This window comes from Aquarana catesbeiana, linkage group LG05 (genome assembly GCF_042186555.1).
Source record: "Aquarana catesbeiana isolate 2022-GZ linkage group LG05, ASM4218655v1, whole genome shotgun sequence".
Taxonomy (NCBI): domain Eukaryota; kingdom Metazoa; phylum Chordata; class Amphibia; order Anura; family Ranidae; genus Aquarana; species Aquarana catesbeiana.
This window is the reverse complement of record NC_133328.1, coordinates 567,304,770-567,326,824: the sequence shown is the minus strand read 5'-3', so window position 1 is coordinate 567,326,824 and position 22,055 is coordinate 567,304,770. Positions and strand designations below refer to the sequence as shown.

The 22,055-nt window shown below is 38.5% G+C and overlaps 1 protein-coding gene across 1 annotated transcript; it reads left to right on the top strand.

Annotated features, from left to right (window-relative positions):
- The first annotated feature begins 556 nt into the window (after nucleotides 1–556).
- Nucleotides 557–21,780, top strand: GEM (GTP binding protein overexpressed in skeletal muscle). Its single transcript, XM_073631972.1, has 5 exons — nucleotides 557–775; nucleotides 8,223–8,563; nucleotides 14,338–14,414; nucleotides 16,094–16,298; nucleotides 17,100–21,780. Exons 2-5 carry the CDS (start codon nucleotides 8,233–8,235, stop codon nucleotides 17,375–17,377), a joined length of 891 nt encoding a protein of 296 aa, XP_073488073.1. The 5' UTR covers nucleotides 557–775; nucleotides 8,223–8,232; the 3' UTR covers nucleotides 17,378–21,780.
- Nucleotides 21,781–22,055: the final 275 nt, after the last annotated feature.

Genomic DNA, 22,055 nt, shown 5'->3' with positions numbered 1-22,055 from the left:
GCTAAAAAGCACAGGGGGTTTAATAGTACTTTAATTCATTTTAAAGGAGTATACAACTGCATTGAATGGTGTTTTATTTCTGCCTAGAGATCAGTTTTAACATACAAAAATGCCACATCCAAAGGAAGGAATATATACTGACAAAATAATTATCTCTCCTTCTGAAAAATTTAAATTCACCAGTTTGAAAACTTCAAATAAATTAGATGCACGCTCCCCATAGCACCAAATTGCTCTGCACCTGGATTTCCCTGACATGCCATTTTCTTCCCTATGAGCTCTGACAAATTGGACATTTTAATTACACGGTTTCTTTTATTTTTTCCTCCCGCTTGCAGTGGAAATAGATATTATTTCCAAAATGTGTTGCAGTATTGCAAAATAGGCATTACATTTCCCAACCTTCCGATTTGCTGTTTTGAAAAATAATCTTGCTGGATTTGTTTGCTGGAAAAAGATTTATCACGCAAGTCAAGAAGATAAACATCCCTGATTGTGGATAAGTGATGGTGTTAGTGTGGCAGCCCACTACACTTCACTCCCCTGGTACTTTTTCTCTCTCTGGATGGTGGGCTGGACTCTGCTCTTGTACAGGCGGCTGACATCACGGAAAAGCTCAGTCTCTGATCACTTGTGCCTAATATAAACCAGAAATGCTGAGAAAGTCTTAGAGACAGACAGAGAGCAAGAAAGGACTTAATCCATCCTTCTCCCCGTGTGCCTGAAATCTGTGTGCAGAAAGAGTATTCCACATAAGACAGAGCAAACCTCACTGGTAAGTGGTGTCTGCATTACAAATCATTAAGAATAGGTCTACAGATATAATATAGTGCTAAAATAATATAATATATACACTAATATAATATAGTGCTAGGATCACTCGCATGCATTAACCAATCAGACGTAACTTTTTAACAGTCTTAATGCAATCTAATGACCGCAGCCTCAGAATGCTAATTTCTGATTGGTTGCTTTGAGTTACAGCACATCTCTGATTTTTGCACTATTTAAAAAAAAAATGATCCACAATTTCTAAACTGCACAATTTCAAAGTAAATGATATCAGTTATAATAGTCATAATATGATGTGCAGAAAGGACTATTTTTTTCAAATATTGAAATTAGCTTTAAGTAACTGATATTGTTTTTGTTAATGTGTGTAGTTTTGATATGATATGTACTGGATATATATTATACCGTGATTGTCTGAAAGCTGTTTATAGTATATTTAAGTATTTAACTATTTGCAAAGGATTTATGGACTTTAGTTCCTACTGGAAACAATCAGCAAATGTCTTTCATTGTGTTTTAACCTGATGAGGAGTAAAATCTGGTCTCTACGGGAAACTCTGTTTCATTGATTACAACTGCGGGTTAAATATAGTTGTCTTTTGTTGGTACTATAATAGTTTTTTTAATGAAGTTATAATTTATTCAAGTTGATAGCCAAACTAGTCGTTTTTAAGTGTGGATTCACCTTTGCAGTCAGACTTGAGAAACCCAGACTAATTGTTTCCATTCACACAGCATACCTAAAAATATTTCTTACTACTTGTTTCTTTGGAGTGGGTTTAAACATATTATTATTATTATAATACAGGATTTATATAGCGCCAAAAGTTTGTGCTGCGCTTTACAATACAGTACAATACAATCAATACAAGAGAGAAAGAAAGGTCCTGATCATGGGAGCTTACAATATAAGGGGAGAGGCAAGTGATACTAGAGAGGTGATAGGCTACACGGGCAGCTTGTTCAGATTAATTTGCAATGTGCAATTAGGGAATTATTTAGAGGCAGTTAAAAAATGCATAAACATACAATGTACCACCCCTGCCTTCAGATCTTTAACCCTTTGTCAAGACAAACAGGGGAAGATTTACTAAAACTGGAGCACTCAGAATCTGGTGCAGCTGTGCATGGCGGCCAATCAGCTTCTAACTTCAGCTTGTTCAATTAAGCTCTGACAATAAAACCTGGAATGTATGCAGAGCAGCACAAGATTTTGCACTCTCCAGTTTTAGTAAATCTTCCCCACAGTGTGCACAAATAATGAGAACTGCCAGCAAAACGGCAAAGTTAGTTATGATAAACTCAACTCCCCAGCCCCCTCCTTAACATTACATAGAGGGTAAAGCCAAGTAAGATTTTTAAGCAAGAAAAAAAACAGGTAAAAAGCTAAGAAGCAATATTAAAATTATGCTATGTGAATGGAAACATTTAACCATTTTAAAGTAGGTGTTATCTCAATTTGCCTGCAAAATTGGAAATACACTTTAAATGACACTGATCAGCTTCAACGTTTTGAGTGCTGCTGAAATAGACGTCCCTCTATGTCATATCATAAAATGATTTTGTTGTATTGTCCTTGGCAGGGATACTGGGATTTGTCCTTCCACAGTTTGTTAGTTGATAGAAATAGTATGTGTTATGCATCATTTCAAAAGCATGGGTTGCTTATGCTTAGATATATCGTCATCCCTTCCAGTCCTGGTACTTTAAGGGTTACTATAGGTGTAATTATCAGTTGCCATTTTGGTAATGGAGTTGCAGAAGTAACCTTACTAAACATGGTAGAAGAATCACGAGTTGGAGAGAATATTCCCCATCCAACAGCTACACATCCCAGATGCTCCTCCAAGGCTTGTTTAGACAATGAGGGTTAACCTGCCTGGCTGCAAAGATTTGTTGACGTAACATGCTATTAACTTATGAGCTCTTCATTGCTCTCTTAAACCCCATGTGGCCATGGCCCACAATTGCAACTGTACCATACTATATAGATGAGGCTTATTTGTAAAATCTGAACAGGGATGAAATAATAAAAAAACCTTATTTGATAAATAAGCTTGGAGTCTATACAAGACTTAATACTATAGATGCATTTTTTTGTAATATGCAATACAACAGGCCTTTTTAAACCAGAGTTCTGTGGAACCCTAGGGTTCCTTCAAAGGTTGCCAGGGGTTCCTTGATAAATTAACAATTCCTGCCTCTCAGATAAGTAGACACTAACACCAATGGTCACCACTTTTTTTTTTAGCTATCTACTCACCTTCAATATAAGGGACATTCTTCCCACTGACCACCAATGTTTTGGTGTCTCTCTGCCACTGATCACCAAGGTAAGATGGTCTTTCTCCCAAAGACTACCAATATAAGTAGGCCCTTCTTCACTCACCACCAAAGTAAGGTAACTCTTCAATGACCACCAATTTAAGGGTCACCATACGTGTTACAATCTGACTGAACAACATCTCTACAATCAACTTTAGATTTACCAATACTATGTAATATAAACACTTGCTTAAACTATCCAATCAATTTGTATCCGATCAGGCAGGCCCCCACATAACATAACTGTTGGCAGATCTAAAGGAAATTGTACAATTGAAGGGACTATCAATGTGAGTGAACACTATTTTAATTTCAGGCTATTAATATTTGTTTCCTTTCATTATTAGTACTAAAAATAAATTTGTTAAAGCAACCCTGAGTATTAAAAAGTTTTTTTTTTGTTCATGCTAATATATTGGAAGCTGTACCTATAGTAATTATTAGAAGGGGTTCCTGAAACCCCGAAAGTTTATTCTAGGGTTCCCCCAGAGAAAGACTGGTACAAGATAATAATAGCATCAGGTACTACTTTAAAGTGATTGTAAAGTCTTGTTTTTCTTTTATATAAAAATAGTGGTTTTGGACAGAGCAGCCCGTATCATCCTCTTCTCATGTCCCTCTTCTGTGCTTCTGGCCCCTCCCTCCTGTCAAAAGCCCCCAGAGCAAGCAGCTTGCTATGGGGGCACCCGAGCCATGTCACAGCTCCTTTTTGTCCATTCAGACATAGAGCTGTGGCCTGGCCCATCCTGCCCCCTCTCTCTCCTGATTGGCTGACTGACTTTGATTGACAGCAGTGGGAGCCAATGGCTCCACTGCTGTGTCTCAGCCAAGCAGGAGTGAGAGTCTCAGACGGCTGAGACACTCGTGGACATTGCTGGACAAAGATGGGGCTCAGTTAAGTATTAGGGGGCTCAGGGAGTATGCTGCACACAGAAGGTTTTTTTATCTTAATGCATAGAATACATTAAGATAAAAACCTTCTGCCTTTACAACCCCGTTTAAGAAAACCTGTATATAGAGGGGCTATCATTGCTGACCTCTTTCTGAAAATGCGAGTTGTTTGGCTGCCTTTTGTCTCAATACTTTCTGAGTCACTGAATCAAACATGCAGCTAGTGATATTAAAGAAAACATTTGCATATAAGTCAGTGAGTGTATTGAAGCTTTTGGATTATAACAGCTCACATTTATAATAATAATTTATTATTATTATTATATATTATTATATAGATGAGTTTAGCAGTTCAGCACAAGTATCACCATACAGGTTTCTATTAATGATAAATGATGGTTAACTAGAGTTTTAGTGCCATGAACCTGGCTTCATGAATCAGATACTACTTCTCCTGCTTCCCTCTCCCATGGTGGTCTTCTCTGGACTCACTCCCCCAGACCAAGTGGACGGAAGGGAGGCGGAGTGGAAATCCTTCTAGCCCCATGCAGCACTTTTCAGGTACTTCACCCACCCCCCTCTCTGACACTCTCCTCTTTTGAGGCACATTGCATTCATCTATTCTCTCCCATTTCTCTAAGAATTGCTGTCATCTACCGGCCCCCTGGACCAGTATCAGCCTTCCTTGATGACTTCTCTGCCTGGCTACCCTACTTTCTCTCTTCTGAAATCCCCACAATTATTCTCGGTGATTTCAACATCCCTGTTAACATTAACACTACTATTACTTCTAAACTTCCCAGTCTAACCTCATCGATTGACCTGAAGCAATGGATACAGGCTCCTACTCACTCCAATGACAACACCCTTGACCTTGTCTTCTCCTATCTGTGCACTCCGTGCAACCTTTCCAACAATCCTCTCCCACTCTCTGTTCACCACCTTATTTAGGCTCTCTCCCTGTCTTCCACCTCCTCTCCCTCCAACCGCCTAACAGTTACACGTAGAAACCTTCGCCACCTCAACCCATCTCTTCTCTACTCTGCTACTGATCACCTCTATAACAAAATCTCACCCCTGTCCTGCCCCAACCTAGCCACTTTCATCTACAACAGTTCACTTTCCTGCCTCCACACTGCCAAACAGACCTACTTTAGCACACTCATTAACACCTTCTCATCCAGTCCACGTCAACTTTTCTCTACCTTCAACACTCTACTCTGTCCTCCACTGCCTCCACCCTCTAACTCACTCACTGCCCAGGAGATCGCCAATCACTTCAAAGCTAAGATTGATACAATTTATGAGGAGATCTCCAATACACAAAAACCTCCCCCATGCAACACCCTATGTCCACAGATACAATCAATACTTCCCTCATTCAATCCTACTATTAATGAGGTTGATAAACTTTTATCGAACACTCATCTAACATTCTCTAACTCACATTTTCAACCTCTCCCTCTCTTGGCATCTTCCCAAACACTCTAAAACATGCACTAGTCATGCCCAGTCAAGATTTCGTCCTCAACACTCCACGGAATCTGCTCTCCTTAAACCCTCAAATAACCTACTAATGACTAAAACCAGTGGACACTATTCTGTACTACTTCTCCTGGATCTCTCTGCTGCCTTTGACACAGTGGACCACCCCTTCCTCCTCAGTAAACTCCACTCCTTTGGTCTCCGTGACTGTACTCTTCGCTGGTTCTCATCCTGCCTATCCCACCGCTCCTTCAGTGTCACTTACAACTCTTCCTCCTCTCCTCTTCCTTTCTCCGTTGGGGTCCCCCAAGGTTCTGTTCTTGGATCTCTCCTTTTCTCAATCTACACCACCTCCCTGGGTCAGTTGACTGCCTCCCATGCCTTTAAATATCATCTCTACGTCGATGACACCCAAATCTCTCCACCCCCCCAGCTCTCTCCATCTGTCTCCTCATGCATTATCAGCTTACTAGCAGACATATCAGTCTGGATTTCACATCACTTCCTCAAACTCAACCTATCCAAAACCGAGCTCATGATATTTCCTCCCTCAGTTACCACTTCCCCTGATTTCTCTGTCAATATCAACGGCTCAACTATCAACTTGACCACCCACGCCAAGGTCCTTGGTGTAATCCTGGACTCCGAATTAACCTTTTGGCCCCACATCCTATCGCTATCCAAAATTTGCCGCCTCAACCTTCGCAACATCTCCTAGATACGCCCCTTCTGAACCAATGTCACCACAAAGCTACTAATCCACTCCCTGGTCATCTCCCGCCTAAACTACTGCAACTCCCTCCTCATTGGCTTACCTCTAAAGAGGCTATCCCCACTTCAATCCATCATGAACACTGCTGCCAGGCTCATCCACCTCACAAACCGCTCAGCGTCTGCGATACCCCTCTGCCAATCCCTCCATTGGCTGCCACTCAGCCACCAAATGAAATTCAAGATACTAACTATAACTTACAAAGCCATCCACAACCTGGCCCCCAGCTACATCACTAACCTAGTTTCAAAATACCAACCTAATCGTTCTCTTCACTCCTCCCAAGACCTCCTGCTCTCAAACTCCCTTGTCACCTCATCCTATGCTTGCCTTCAGGACTTCTCCAGAGCCTCTCCCATCCTCTGGAATGCTCTACCCCAATCTGTCCGATTTTCTCCTACTTTATCTCCTTTCAGACGATCCCTGAAAACTCATCTCTTCAGAGAAGCCTACCTGGCCCCCACCTAACAACTGTACATTTATCTTCTCAATCAGCACATCGTCCACAGTTATTACCTCTTGTATCTCTTAACCTTCCCTTTTAGATTGTAATCTCTAAGGAGCAGGACCCTCTGATTCCTACTGTATTAAAGTGTATTGTATTTGTATTGTCTACCCTCAAGTTGTAAAGCGCTATGTAAACTGTTGGCACTATATAAATCCTGTAGTATAATAATAATAATAATAATAATAATGACAGTCTGTACTGATCAGATGAGAAGCAGAGACAATCCTTTCATTGCATGAGAGGAGTAAAAAGATTAGAGAATTGGTTGCGTATGCTGCAATTTGTAGTTACATCCCATACCATACTTATATTGCTGTATTTACACTGGGAAGTACACAAGATATTAAAAGAGGTTTTCCAAATTTAGAGTAAGGGTGTACCTACTGGAATCCACACCAATCATCCATATTACCAGCTCTGGTAAGTAACTTGTAGGCTGACAGGAAGTTTAATTAAAGCATTGCAACCCATCTTCAGAACCAAAATGGTTTCCAGTGTGTGCTTTTCCAAATAGACAACGTCCTATCTTGGTGAGGTATTGAAAAGTGAGTTATCTTTGAAGGAAGCTGAAGAAAGCTATTCTCAGATCTCAGCAATGATAGCAGCTCTGAGCAGTGTGATGATGGAATTAGGCAGTAACAGCAGATCCAAGTGGGTACAGTATAGCCATGGACATGCTGTTAAAATAGATGAAGAAGACACATGAAGCAAGGTCATGACATTGTAAAACTCTTTTTCAGAACCGAGTGGGAAGCAAACAATACATTTATTGCATGCATATATAAAATATTATATGTGCATTTTTAAAGCTATAACAGTTTCTGTGCCCACAACAGCCTTTCTCAAACCTTTTATCCAAGAAGGACCCTTAAAATAATGAAAGGGTCTTAGGGAAACCTTGTTATAAAAATTATTATATCTATAGGTAACGGTACATTAGCATGATCAGTAAAATGTTAGATACCAAGATGTTAATACCCAGACTGAATTATTTTACAAAACTCCCTCCCTATATGGTAATGATAAATTAAACAAATAATAGTGGCCTATAAAAAAATACTAAATGTAAAATATTGGTTATCAGTGGACAAAATACCTTTTACATCAGTGATCAGTGTAGAACTGACCCCTTACAGTGGATATCAGTGAGAAATCCCCCCCTTATATTGGTGGATCTTATAGGCAGGAGATCAGTCTGCAACTGATCATGGTTTGGGAAACCTGTGGCAACCTCTGGAGGAACCCTGGCTAAACAAGTCTGGTCTACAGTATCTATCTATCTATCTATCTATCTATCTATCTATCTATCTATCTATCTATCTATCTATCTATCTATCTATCTATCTATCTATCTATCTATCTATCTATCTATCTATCTATCATATGGAAAATTAACAAATGTCAATGTATTCCTGGGGTTGCCAAATTCTTTCTCTTTTTTAACTACAGGGAAGCCACAATGACTCTCAATGTGACCATGCGGCGCAGTAGCAGCACAGTGGTGCAGAGCCAGCAGCGATGGAGTATTGCCGCTGATGGGAAGAATATTCACGTACAGAAGAATCCCAATGTGAACCTCAATCGCAACCACACCATCCATCACTCAGTGAGGCCAGAGGACTACTACAGGTGCAGCTGGTCCTCAGATTCTTCAGATTCCGTCATCTCCTCAGAATCTGGGAATACCTACTATCGCGTGGTTCTTATTGGCGAGCATGGTGTTGGCAAGTCTACACTGGCCAGTATATTTGCAGGAGTGCCTGATTCTCTGGACAGTGAAATGCTAGGTGGTAAGTAAGTCAGATCTGAGATATTATCTGAGATATTAATGGGAAATACAGTATCTCACAAAAGTGAGTCCACCCCTCACATTTTTTAAAATATTTTATTATAACTTTTCATGTGATAACACTGAAGAAATTATACTTTGCTACAATGTAAAGTAGTGAGTGTACAGCTTGTATAAGTGTAAATTTGCTGTCCCCTCAAAATAACTCAACACAGCCATTAATGTCTAAACCACTAGCAACAAAAGTGAGTACACCCCTAAGTGAAAATGTCCAAATTGGGCCCAAAGTGTCAATATTTTGTGTGGCCACCATTATTTTCCAGAACTGCCTTAACCCTCTTGGGCATGGAGTTCACCAGAGCTACACAGGTTGCCACTGGAGTCCTCTTCCACACCTCCATGACGACATCATGGAGCTGGTGGATGTTAGAGGTCTTGCGCTCACCCACCTTCCATTTGAGGATGCCCCACAGATGCTCAATAGGGTTTAGGTCTGGAGACGTGCTTGGCCAGTCCATCACCTTTACCCTCAGCTTCTTTAGCAAGGCAGTGGTCCTCTTGGAGGTGTGTTTGGGGTTGTTATCATGTTGGAATACTGCCCTGCGGCCCAGTCTCTGAAGGGAGGGGATCATGCTCTGCTTCAGTATGTCACAGTACATGTTGGCATTAATGGTTCTCTCAATGAACTGTAGTTCCCCAGTGCCAGCAGCACTCTGGGAGCCCCAGACCATGACACTCCCACCACCATGCTTGACTGTAGGCAAGACACACTTGTCTTTGTACTCCTCACCTGGTTGCCACCACACACGCTTGGCACCATTTGGACCAAATAAGTTTATCTTGGTCTCATAAGACCACAGAACATGGTTCCAGTAATCCATCTCCTTAGTCTGCTTGTCTTCAGCACACTGTTTGCAGGCTTTCTTGTGCATCAGCTTTAGAAGAGGCTTCCTTCTGGGACGACAGCCATGCAGACCAATTTGATGCAGTGTGCAGCGTATGGTCTGGGCACTGACAGGCTGACCCCTCACCCCTTCAACCTCTGCAGCATCTATTTCCCAAAGACAGCCTCTGGATATAATGTTCAGCACGCGCACTCAACTTTTTTGGTTGACTATGGCGAGGTCTGTTCTGAGTGAAACCTGTCCTGTTAAACCGCTGTACGGTCTTGGCCATCGAGCTGCAGCTCAGTTTCAGGGTCTTGGCAATCGTCTTATAGTCTAGGCCATCTTTATGTAGAGTGACAATTGTTTTTTTCAGATCCTCAGAGAGTTCTTTGCCATGAGGTGCCATGTTGAACCTCTAGTGACCTGTATGAAAGAGTGAGAGCGATAACACCAAATTTAACACACCTGCTCTCCATTCACACCCAAGACCTTGTAACACTAATGAGTCACATGACAACGGGGAGGAAAAATGGCTAATTTTGGACATTTTCATTTGGGGGTGTACTCACTTTTGTTGCCGGCAGTTAAGACATTAATGGCTGTGTTGAGTTATTTTGAGGGGACAGCAAATTTGCACTGTTATACAAGCTGTACACTCACTACTTTACATTGTAGCAAAGTGTCATTTCTTCAATGTTGTCACATGAAAAGATATAATAAAATATTTACTAAAATGTGAGGGGTGTACTCACTTTTGTGAGATACTACACATTTTACAGTACATATTTATAGTAAGGCCTTCATTAATAAATTGACCAACACCCTCTGGTATTTGTGCTAATCCTATGAGCACATCAGTAAAGTGGAAAATCACCTCCATTTGTCTTGTGGTTATGACCATCAGGGCTGAGTCATCAGTATCCAGAACAATCAGGTGGTTCTGGTGTCTATCAGCAGAGTTATGAGGTTGCTTGAGTGCTCTACATTTTTACCCTAACCCAGCTCCTCACTCACAATGCCAATGACCTTTGATGGGTTTTTCATGCCAGCACTGTAGTAAAAAAAAGATATAGCAGTTTTGAGCAGCTGTGGAAATACTTTTTAAGTCTTTCTAAAGTGATATTTCAAATAGTCACATTCAACTGGACTGATCCCATAATAACTACTAGTAGCTTTACCATGCTCTGGAAAAAGATAACCTTCACAGAGATATTTCAAATTGTGGTATTTGTTGTAGAATTATCAGTTTATATTGCATATATCTCTTGGGCACTGTTGTGTGGTTGCTACGTTCCAACCTGCCATGGTTATTTCAAGGTACTCCACTATCAATGCTGGATTTTTAGGATATGGTAATATGAAGAATATAACAGGAGCGGTGGAAAAACCTTAAGGCTGATGAAAAGTTGAAACAACAAAAGAAAGTCTGAAAAGAGATTGAAACAGTGCCAGGTAGACCTGTCCTCTGGAGATACAAAAGTTAATTTGGAGATGCAAAGGTCTGGCAAGTAATACTCCACATATAGCAGTTGAGACAGCTGATCAGTGGGTGTATGACCACCCATGGCCACCATCTTAACTGTTTGACATGGCAAACCCCCTTAAATTGAATAGGAAAGCTGGAAACTTTCCCTGAACCTAAATGAATATTCTAAAGCACAGATTTACTGGACTGACAAAAAAGTTACAGCCTTTATTATCCACCCATATAATATGATTTGTGTTGTAGTAGATCAGTAGTAGCCTGACCTATGACATTTAAAGGGTCAGTCCACCCCAAACTGACATCACAGACTGTAGTAAATATTGGAGAGTTCCAACACCTGATAGTTTTGTTTTATATTTATTGGTTACTCTATTGGTAAGATATCTGCACTGGGTCTGCACTCTTGCTGTGGCCATCCTGTGTGGTTCCAACTCTGCCCTATATTTTTAGAAATATTTATATAATGAAGAATGCAACAAGGTGCTGGAATAATGATAGCCAAGAACACCCCAAACTCCCAGTTGGACAGAAACAAAGTAAGTTATTGTGACAGGGAGATCTTACTGCTGGAATATCAAAGTCCTGTTGGAAGCAAGATGATGAGAGCCTACTAAGCTCCATCTATATTAAAAAATGAAAATGTTACATTTGAGTAAACTGACTCATAACATTAAACTGGCTGTAAGAAAAGAGAATCTAGGCTGAATATAACTGAATTGCTTTTTATTCTTCTAATCTTTTGAGTTCATCAGCCCTACATGGCCTGATTTTTGCAAGCAGTGCTTAACTCTATTATAGTGATTGAGCTTTGGGAAACCTTTAGAATTATGTAACTTGTGTTGCTCATCTGACTTGATCAAAACCTGAAAATCTATGACAAAATTAAAGAACATATTTTTGTGCAAATTGGGTTTAATCACATTTTAAAACTATTTTAGTTCTGACTGAAAAAGAAATTAGAAACACTTCAGATATTTCTTAACCTTTAAATGGAGTTTTAATGTGTACAGTGTATCAAATATAATATTTAGTTCTGCTTGAATCGTAAAATAAATCAGATTGCAAATGAATACGATATTCAGCAATGTGAATCTATTTTTCCCTGACTGTGTATTGAAACTTCTTTTGGATAAGAAAGAAAAAAAAAACAGTAACCAAAATGTCTGAAATAAAGATCAAATAAGGCAATGCAAGTGTAGCTAAGTAGCTGTTTGCTTTCAGAATGTGTCTCTCTAATTGAAGGCCTGTATAGGGTTGAATTGAACAGAGAAAGAAAAGGACAGGGAAAATGGTAATACCTAGGAGTGCAGCTATGTGCATAATCTGAGCTTCAGCTATCCCATTCTGTAAAAAACAATTTTTTTTTTAATTTAATTTTTTTTAAGCAGTTAAATTAACTGGGTAAACTTATGAAAATGAGCTTGGAACTCCTGCTAGGAGGAAATCCCAAGCATAACATATTCATATATAATATTTGATATTTACCTGACTGAAAAACACAAAAATATAGTTTTAATTTTTTTTTTTTAGCTACGCATGAAAAGCACTATACAGCATAAAGCACTTTACACCAGTAACTGCTAGACTGTGAATTAATGTTAGTTTGGTGTGTGCAAGGTTAACTGTGCTGTGAGCAAATATTTTCCATTACAGAACAAATCTGGAGTTTATCACAGTCCACAGTAGGAGACTTTGCAAATCTTCATCATGATGTTTTATTCCATGTGCTGGATTAATTTTTAGAAGATGTGGAAAACTCACAGGAGCTTTGCAGCTGGGGTGCTGTGGAAAAAAAACATTCCTCTAGAGAGAATGTCCAGTAGAGACAGCGTGCTTATAAAACTGATTTTTAATAGGGCAACAAAAAAGTTTGTAGAAGTATATGTACATGTGCTTAGAGGCGACTGTTATATTTTGGGGATATTTGCTAATATACTACAAAATGACAGTTAGTAATAAAAAATCAGCTTATACATTTAGTCAGACTAGTGGTTGGTTTCTATGGGTTATAGAAGATGCGTGTTTTTGTGTTACATTATCAAATATAGTAATACAAAAATTCATCAGCACACTCTCCAGCTGGTTAGAACAAAAAAAACTAATAAAACCTTTAGCACTTCTGGTTAAAAAAGGTGTTTTGTTACATACATTTGAAAATACATGTGAAGCCACATTGCCACATCAAGGCACCAATTAAAAAAAGAGTGATCCTTAACTCTAAGCTACCTGAGCTCCCAGACATATGCATAGCAATGAATAAATAGAACGCAGGCTGTCTGGTCGAAAAATGGCTAGACTGGAGTTATCTATAATGCCGTGTACACACGACCGGTTTAGCCATCGTAATAAACTCCGACGGTTTCTCCGACTGAACTCCAAAGGAATTCCATTCCAGCGGTCTTGCCTACACAAAGTCAACCCAAAGTCCGACCAAAGTCCAACCGTCCAGAACGCGGTGAGGTACAACACTTACGACGGAACTAGAAAAAGGAAGTTCAATAGCCAGTAGCCAATAACTTCCGTCTCGTACTTGCTTCAGAGCATGCAGCTTTTTTGGTCCGTCGGACCAGCATACAGACGATCAGTTTTCCCGATAGGAATTGGGTCCGTCGGAAAGATTTAGAACATGTTCTATTTCTAGGTCCCTCAGATTTTTCCAAAAAAAAAGTCCAATGAGGCCTACACGCGATCGGTATATATGATGAAAAGCTTCCATCTGACTTTTTCTGTCGGACAGTCCGCTCGTGTGTACGCGGCATAAGTCTTGATCTGGTGACAATAAAAAATGTGAGGTTTTCCCCCAGGTTCAGTCCAACTGACATAGGGTACAGAACAAATAGAGGAGTGAATTTCCACAGCTGGAACACAGACAGCAATAAAAACTTTACAGAGTTTCTAATGGCTCACACCATTAGCGAAAACTAAAAACTAAAATCTTGCCTTTAGATCATAACAGGCATACATGGGGAAGAAATTAAGCTAATACTCTGATTTCATCACTTGCTAATTGGCTTTCTGATTAGTACCCTTTTTTTCATTTGCAATTTTACTAAATAAGACCAAATACAGTATGTCCCTTATGATATGATATATTGCTGTAATGGCAACGGGAGATGACATAATGGCATTCCACAAGTACACCAATCAATTGTGTTAATCTGGCATGACTATATAAACAAAATAAAAATGAGGGATAGTAAAAATGTCCTATAAATAAATAAATGCACACATGAGGCATACATTTACTTATGTTAAACTTGACAAGTGTGGCAAATAAAATTGTTCTTCTTATTTAAAGTGACACTTGTTTGATTTTATATTGCAAAGCAAATGTAATATATAACGTTTTAAATTCCTGAGTTGCTAACATGCAATGATTTATTTTTTTTAATTTTTCTTAAGAGAACACATATGAGAGGACTCTGATGGTGGACGGAGAGAGCGCCACACTTATACTTATTGACATGTGGGAAAATAAGGTATTGTATTCTCAAATACTGTCTTCATTTATTGCATGATGTTTACATAAAGGCTTTTTTAATAGAGCAGCGCAAACAAAATAAAAAATAAAAAGCATTTGTGGTGTGTGCAACATGCCATATAGTCCATAGTGACCAATCAGATTTCAGGTTGAGATATGTTGGGAATTATTTTTTAAAAAGCATTTGTGGTGTGTGCAACATGCCATATAGTCCATAGTGACCAATCAGATTTCAGGTTGAGATATGTTGGGAATTATTTTTTGTGATTCTGTTACTGTACTGGTCATGAGATCCTAGCTGTCATTATTTCATGCTGCTGGCTTGCTTCAAAATTTAGAGTCAGAGGTCTAGAGTAAGCATGCCAATCTGACTTTTCTAAACTACATACTTGTTTTTGGTGACTCAGAATAATGAAGCAAATGGAATCAGCATAAAAGCCAGGGAACTCACATCTTTACAAAGTGGTCAGCGATGGCAATCCCCTCTCTTGACAGCTTTCCTTTTGTATCTGCATAGTGAAGGCAGCTACAATGAAGACATCATAATAATATTGTTATTTTTCTGGGAGCTAGATAGATTATGTTGTCAGAATGCTAGACCAATTAATGAAGACTGAACTGGGAGAAATAAGGAAGGCTACCATTACTGATCTCTTTCTAAAAATGCTGGTTTCCTGGCTGTCTCTGTCTTCAGTACTTACTAAGTCACTAACCAGAACAAATACATAGATCAGGAAAGTTGGAGTGAGGTCAGAAATTCTGATTTGCACACTTATTATAGGTCAGAGGCTCTGAAAGCACTGAAACTATTGAATCAGAATAACAACCAGTCAAATATACATAAAATAACATTTTCAGAAGGAGAGGTCAACAATCATAGCTGATTCATTCTCTAAGTACAAGTTTATTTTAATTGGGGCTAGGATGAAGAAAAGCATGTCTGGTTATATTACTTAAAGTGGTTGTAAACCCTTACACACCACTTTCACCTACAGGTAAGCCTATAAAAAGGCTTACCTGTATGTACTTGAAATATCTACCTACACAGTTTAGGAGATATTTACCATATACGCTTGCGCCCATATCATCTGCGCATGCACACTAAAGAAAGGGCACAATTGTGCCGTTTCTATAGGGCCCGTGCCGTGACATCACGTGACTCCAGCCAGTCACAGAGCCGGAGTCCACGGCCCCTGAAGGACTCTGAAGATGGATGTGGCCACCAGTTGGGGCCTCTGGGACATCGCGGGCTTTGCTTGCAGGTAAGTGCAACATAATGGGCTAGTATACAATGCATACTAGCCCATTATGCTTTTACTTTGCAGGGGAATAAAGAGGAAGTAAAACCCATCAGGGTTTACTTCCTATTTAATATCTGGTTATGTCCATTAGGATTTATTTTTTGTTCTTTAATGTGTTATTCCCACTTTACAGGTTTGTTTGAATATTGGCAACCCCTAATTTTCTTAGTTAGGGTTTTTCTTTATGTTGCTCCTTGGTAACATTTTTAGAAAGCAAGGGTATAGCAGTGCAGCAACAATTGATATTGTAAGTGAAGTTTGTCTTACAGCCCATCGTAGCAACAGACTGAAGTAGCAGTTTCTTTTTTATTGAAACACAATGTAACAAAACGGAAAATACATCACATATTATTATTATTATTTTTTTTGCTTGCAGAGTCAAGATAACTGGATGTACGATCACTGTATGCAAGTGGGAGATGCTTATTTAATAGTATATTCCATCACGGACAGAGCAAGCTTTGAGAAGGCTTCTGAGTTACGTATACAGCTACGTCGGGCACGGCAGACAGAGGACATTCCGATTATACTGGTTGGAAACAAAAGTGACTTGGTTCGATGCAGAGAAGTTTCTATATCAGGTACTGGCCTTTATAAACATGCATCCACTTGCCTTACATTACTCAAGTCAGGGGTTGATGATTTACCAAACGTAAATACGCTGTTGACTGCGCAAGGGAAGTTTTAATTAGCTTAGTGAAGGAAGTGAAGCCATTCTTATGTCATCCAATCATGTGCAAGTAAAAAAAATGTTTTTTATTGTCCTTGCTTGTGATTGGGTTTGCAAACTGAATTTTCATTACATCCGATAAGCTAAATGAAATATCCCATGCAAAGTGAACAGCCTATTTGCCTTTAGTAAATCAACTACATAATCAATGTCACCCATAAGACCCAGAAACTTCAATGAGGAGGACTAGATAACAATTATGAAGGAGATAAACAAAAGTGTATACAACTTAATATCTCAAATGATGACAAAATCAAGGATATTGAACTTTTTTCTGTCTGAAGTAACTGGGCCTCAAAAATAATACTTGTACTTTGTGGGGAAGACTACTGGGAAATAGTACAGTTGTCATACAAATTTTATTTAGCTTTTGGTATATACAGTATTAGAAAGGGAATTCCCCTTAGCTTATAAAATTTTATGAAAATTCACTTTACAAAGAATACCACACATGCAAGAATATTAAAAAAGAAAAAAATATTTTTTGTTTGAACATAATTGGATAACAGAAGTCAGCAGAGCCTCATTCACTAAGCTAAGTGAAAATTCCCTTGCGAAGTGAACCCCCTATTTGCTTTTAGTAAATCAACCGCTATATTTGTCTTACAATTTTAGATGATAGAAATACTTAGCTATGACTTTCTGTTCACAGAGGGAAGAGCTTGTGCCGTAGTATTTGACTGCAAATTCATTGAGACTTCTGCAGCTGTTCAGCACAATGTGAAGGAACTGTTTGAGGGCATTGTCAGGCAAGTGCGTCTGAGGAGGGACAGTAAAGAGAAAAACGAGAAGAGGCTGGCCTTCCTGAAGAGGCGGGAGAGCATTCCAAAGAAAGCCAGAAGGTTCTGGGGAAAAATTGTGGCCAAGAAAAACAAAAACATGGCTTTTAAGCTTAAGTCCAAGTCTTGCCATGACCTCTCTGTACTATGAATTCACTGGACTGGCCAATATTTACAAAATATGTTCTCTTGATGGACGTCATTTGGCTATTTTGGGGACAGTAAGCAATCTATATTAGATTGGATAATGACACAAATTACTTGTGTTTTCCACAGCCATAATGAAAATGTTTCAGTTTATTAGGTAAACTTGAATATTATTGACTGTTATTATTTATATACCAAAAACAAAACTGGCCTTGCTTGCCAAACTTGTATTGCTAGCTTGTTCCACTCTATTTTACAATTTTTTAAGATAATTTGCTTACTCTTTAAAACTTTCATGCAGTCATTCATTATAATGTAAAAAAAAAAATGTTGATTATGCTTAGAGCAATACTCCAATGTTTTGAATATTTTAAAGGGGTTTTCCACTTTAAGGTCTATGCTCATCCAAAACTGAAATCGCAGTTCTTAGGGCTGCTTCTTGGTGATTCCAGTGACAAAATTTCCCTGCTAGTATTCCTGGTTTTGCTTCACTTGACAGAGGAGTACCAAGCCTTCTGTTAGAGAAAACCTTAGTTTTTAAGGTGAGTGGATCTTGGAATGCAGCTGTGGAAATTTTGATATGGGAGCTCAGGAGAGAAAAAATAAGGCAGTGGGTTGTCTAACTTGCTTCTACCCAACATTAAACTTTTGGGGGCAGACTGACCCTCTAATTAAACTAGTATTCCTGCCTTTGCTCCTTTTCTTGCAGTAATTCATTTCCAACCCTTAGCCAAAGGAATATCTTCTGCAATAAATGCAAATTTAACATAAAGTGGAAAATCCTTTTAGGACATTTTGCGGTTCCTCTCCATTTGTGTGCAGTGTAACTTCATTCTCATTAACAGATCAAGCTAAAACCAGCAATAAAGTGTGATTGTTAAGATTTTGGGGGACATAGTATAACAGAATCATTGTTAATATTCTATATACCAGTGGTCTCCAAACTGTGGCCCGAGGGCCAGATGTGGCCCTCTGCTTGCCTTGGGGCACTATTCCTCCCACTGATACGAGACACTATTCTGCCACCTGACACCAATAATGGGGCACCATTTCTCCCACTGACACCAAAAATGGGGGTACTATTCCTCCCTATGATACCAATGAGGGGGCACTATTCCTCCCCCTAATACCAAATGTGGCGATGCTTACTCCCACTGATGCCAGGAAAGTTTACACTCCCACTGGCCATAATCTGGCCCTCCTATAATCTGAAGGACAATAAAATGGCCCTTTGTTTGGAATGTTTGGAGACCCCTGCTATATACTAATATTAAATATTACCTTATACAGTATATAAAGTAATACCACTTAAACCTTCAGTTAAAGATACAGTAAAAGTTGCTCAAGAAAAACACATTACTGTCACACATCCAATATTATCCTAAAAAACAATAAATGTTTTCTTTCAAACCTTTAAATTGAAATTCCACCAAGATAAAACAAAATATTTTATTGATTCTTTTACCCAAAATGTACAATTTAATTGACTGGACTTTCTTGTGTAGAGACTTCTACTATACAGGTTGGACAATTTAGTTGAGTTTGATGTTGAATTGAAGTTCTAAAATCTCTGAGCATCCCTATTTCAGGAAGACGGTCTCCGTTTTCTGAAGGAGTGGACCTTAGAAAAATAAATGTGGTTTTGCTGAAAATGATGAGATTATAGGCTTGTATTAAAGGGTTTTGGGCATATAGATGGGATCAGTCTGACACACTTCTGAGCATTTGACTTCCTCCTGTTTTGTATTCCCATAGATTTATATGGGAATACAAAAGCCATTTGGCAAAGTCTGTTGACATAGTCCCTAAGGCAGAAGACAAGACTTCAAATATTCTGCTTTTATTTGCAAAGAGCAAAACTAAATTGCTCAATTCAGTAACCCACAGAAACCCACCACATTTCTCAGAAGTCAGATCAGATCAATTTTGACTAGTTGCTATGGCTTACTGGGCTTTGCACTTAGATCTTTGCCGTAAATAAGCCTGGAAATGTCTAATACAATTGTAAGCATTTGTAGGTAATTACATCAAAAGCTTCTTGTTTTTCACTAAGCCGGTTTTAGTTTTAAGTTAGATTTATGTTAAGAGATTCAGAATGTTAATTCATTTTACTTTTAGAGAGTGCAGAAATTCGCTTTAGAACCTTCCATGACTTACACAATAATAAAGTGCTTCCCAAATCTAATAGCAGAAGCATCTTCACTCTTCTAATGCTCCCATGAAGTCCCGAAAAAACCCCAAAGCGCTCCATTATGGGAAGTTGCCATGGAAAGTTGGGAAGTTGCCACCATGCCCAATCTTCTCTCCTTCCATTCTCCATAGCCGGTCAACTGTGTTGATGGAGGAATCGGGCGATTTTTCCTCCTGCAATTTGTGGTTCCAGGAAAGAAAATTTTACCATATATGGCCAGCTTTACTGTACATTTTGTTGCCTGGAGTAGAAATTCATGACAAAGGAAGGGATAAACAGCCCTTGCATAGAGTACTGGACCTCCCAGACAAAAACTAAAGATCAGAAGAAATGGATAGCTATCTCATACCAGCTGTTCAGAGCTGTCAGTTTTCTTATTCTCATCTTCAATAATAAAATGTCTATCAGATTAGGAGTGGCTATTATATGTGTCTGCATCATGTATAATTTTACACAAAGGCTTATGGAGTAAGGTAGTGCAAAGACTTACTGTCAAGTGCAAAGTGCAGTAACCCATAGTAGCCAGTCATTAACAGTTTACTGCAATTGCATCAGATAAGAAATGATTTCTGAATGGATACTGTGTGTTACTGCATTTGGACATCATATTTGCACTTTGTGGTTTCTTACTAAATATGTCTGCTAATTAGATTTCATAAAAAGACCCATAATAGTGTAAAGTTTTCATAATTATAAAACATTTTGAGACATATACTGCTGACTGATTTGAAAGACATCATTAGCATGAATTTTATTCATATGAATAGAATACCTCCTGGTTCTTGCCATTAAATATATAAATACAGAGAAAATGCTATAATTTAACCATTGAAAGTGGGTGGAAATATGTTGGTGCTTTAGCATTGTAGGATTTTTCAGCTCAGGTACAGATACCTGACCTCACTTAGTGATACCCAATGCAAGTTATGTTTTACAGCCATATAGGGAGCAGTCAGTCTCAAGAATGATGAGTAAGCCGTTCTGTTTATTTTTGTGCATTTTTGGATTACATATACAGAATGACATATGTCATGTAGGTTGTATCAGAATATAAAATTTACCAATCAAAGAATAATAAGTTTACAGAGAACATAGAGTTAAATGTCTTGTGTTCACCAAAATGCTATCATAAGAAGATGTTTATTCTTGTGGTATATGTTGTTCGTTAAAAATCACATCCAAAGACCATTTTTCTGGAACTTCTTTGCCACAGGTTCTCCAAACGTAAATCATGAGTTTTGTAAATCATCAAATTCCAAGACCCCAAGTGTATGTGAAGGAAAGAAAACAAACACAGAATAAATTCTTATAATACAGCCATCTGATCATCTCAATAAGCTATTTTGTATCCCACCACAGCGTATTTTTTTTTCAATCTCCAAATCTTTATTTTCACATGGTATAAAACTGTAAAAAATGATTTAATTTAGCCACACTTCACAAAAACATGTAACACCATTTTACCTTCAATGTTCTGTCTACTCAATGTAATACTTCACTGTAGACAGTTTTGGTTTATTGGGGTAAGCAGTGGAAAGTGCTATGTGCTAATTAGAAGGTGCAGTATCAAAAACAACCAATCAGAATCCACCTTGTGCTGGACTGAATGCAGTTAAAGGACATTCTGATTGGTTCCTTTGTTTAGTGCTTTGCTCCTTGTACTGTTTTACTGATTAAGCCTTGTAATCATGGTGGACTTGATCATGGGCTAAATTAATTCACATGGATTATGGTCTGCTCTCTATATTCAATATCCAGGTCAACTTTGCCTAGTCATATTTAACATTTACATGTTCATAGTAGACATCTTACATAATGAACTTGTTTTTTATTCACTTTTTTTTTATTATACTGCTAATGTTTTAGTCACAAAGTACATAATTATAACAATATTGGGGTGGCAGGGGTCAAAAGGTTGTCAATATGCACATAAAACAAATTAAGTTTGCCTTTTAAATGGTAACCTGGAGGCTTTCTTACTATCTATTTAAAAATAAGTAAGACCTATCCTTATTAAGATCACCCAAACCTGTGGACTACAAAAGACTACATTAAAATATGTATTGACCAGCTGCCATGAATTTGTGTTGCTCGCTTCGGGCTGTACAGAAAAATATGCATATTTATTATGTAATTTCCTATGACTATTTTAATAATGTTTTTTTCAGATTTTTATATTGTTCTTTAGTAAAAATAAAAATAAAGACGATCCTTTACATTGTGTCCTTTATCTTTCATCCTTTGGGCTTGCATCATGGTATTTTCCAGTGATATGAAAGATAGGAGCATTGATTGTGAGAGGGCTAAGTAGGGCTACAATAGCCAAAGTTACTGGATAGCAATTTTTCCCTTCTTAGTAGATAAAGGTTAAAGACGCCTTTTACTGTGTGTGTGCTACATCCGAACAACGGCCAAATAGACGCAAAGATTGCAGTCTGTCATGGTGGTTCTCCAATATGTCTTTTGTAATCTGAGATTTCTAGCTCGAATG

Coding starts and splice junctions, on each gene's coding strand:
- GEM (XM_073631972.1), top strand. CDS start 8,233: ATGACTCTCAATGTGACCATGCGGCGCAGTAGCAGCACAGTGGTGCAG. Junction 8,564..14,337: donor GGACAGTGAAATGCTAGGTG/GTAAGTAAGTCA, acceptor ATTTTTCTTAAG/AGAACACATATGAGAGGACT. Junction 14,415..16,093: donor TTGACATGTGGGAAAATAAG/GTATTGTATTCT, acceptor TTTTGCTTGCAG/AGTCAAGATAACTGGATGTA.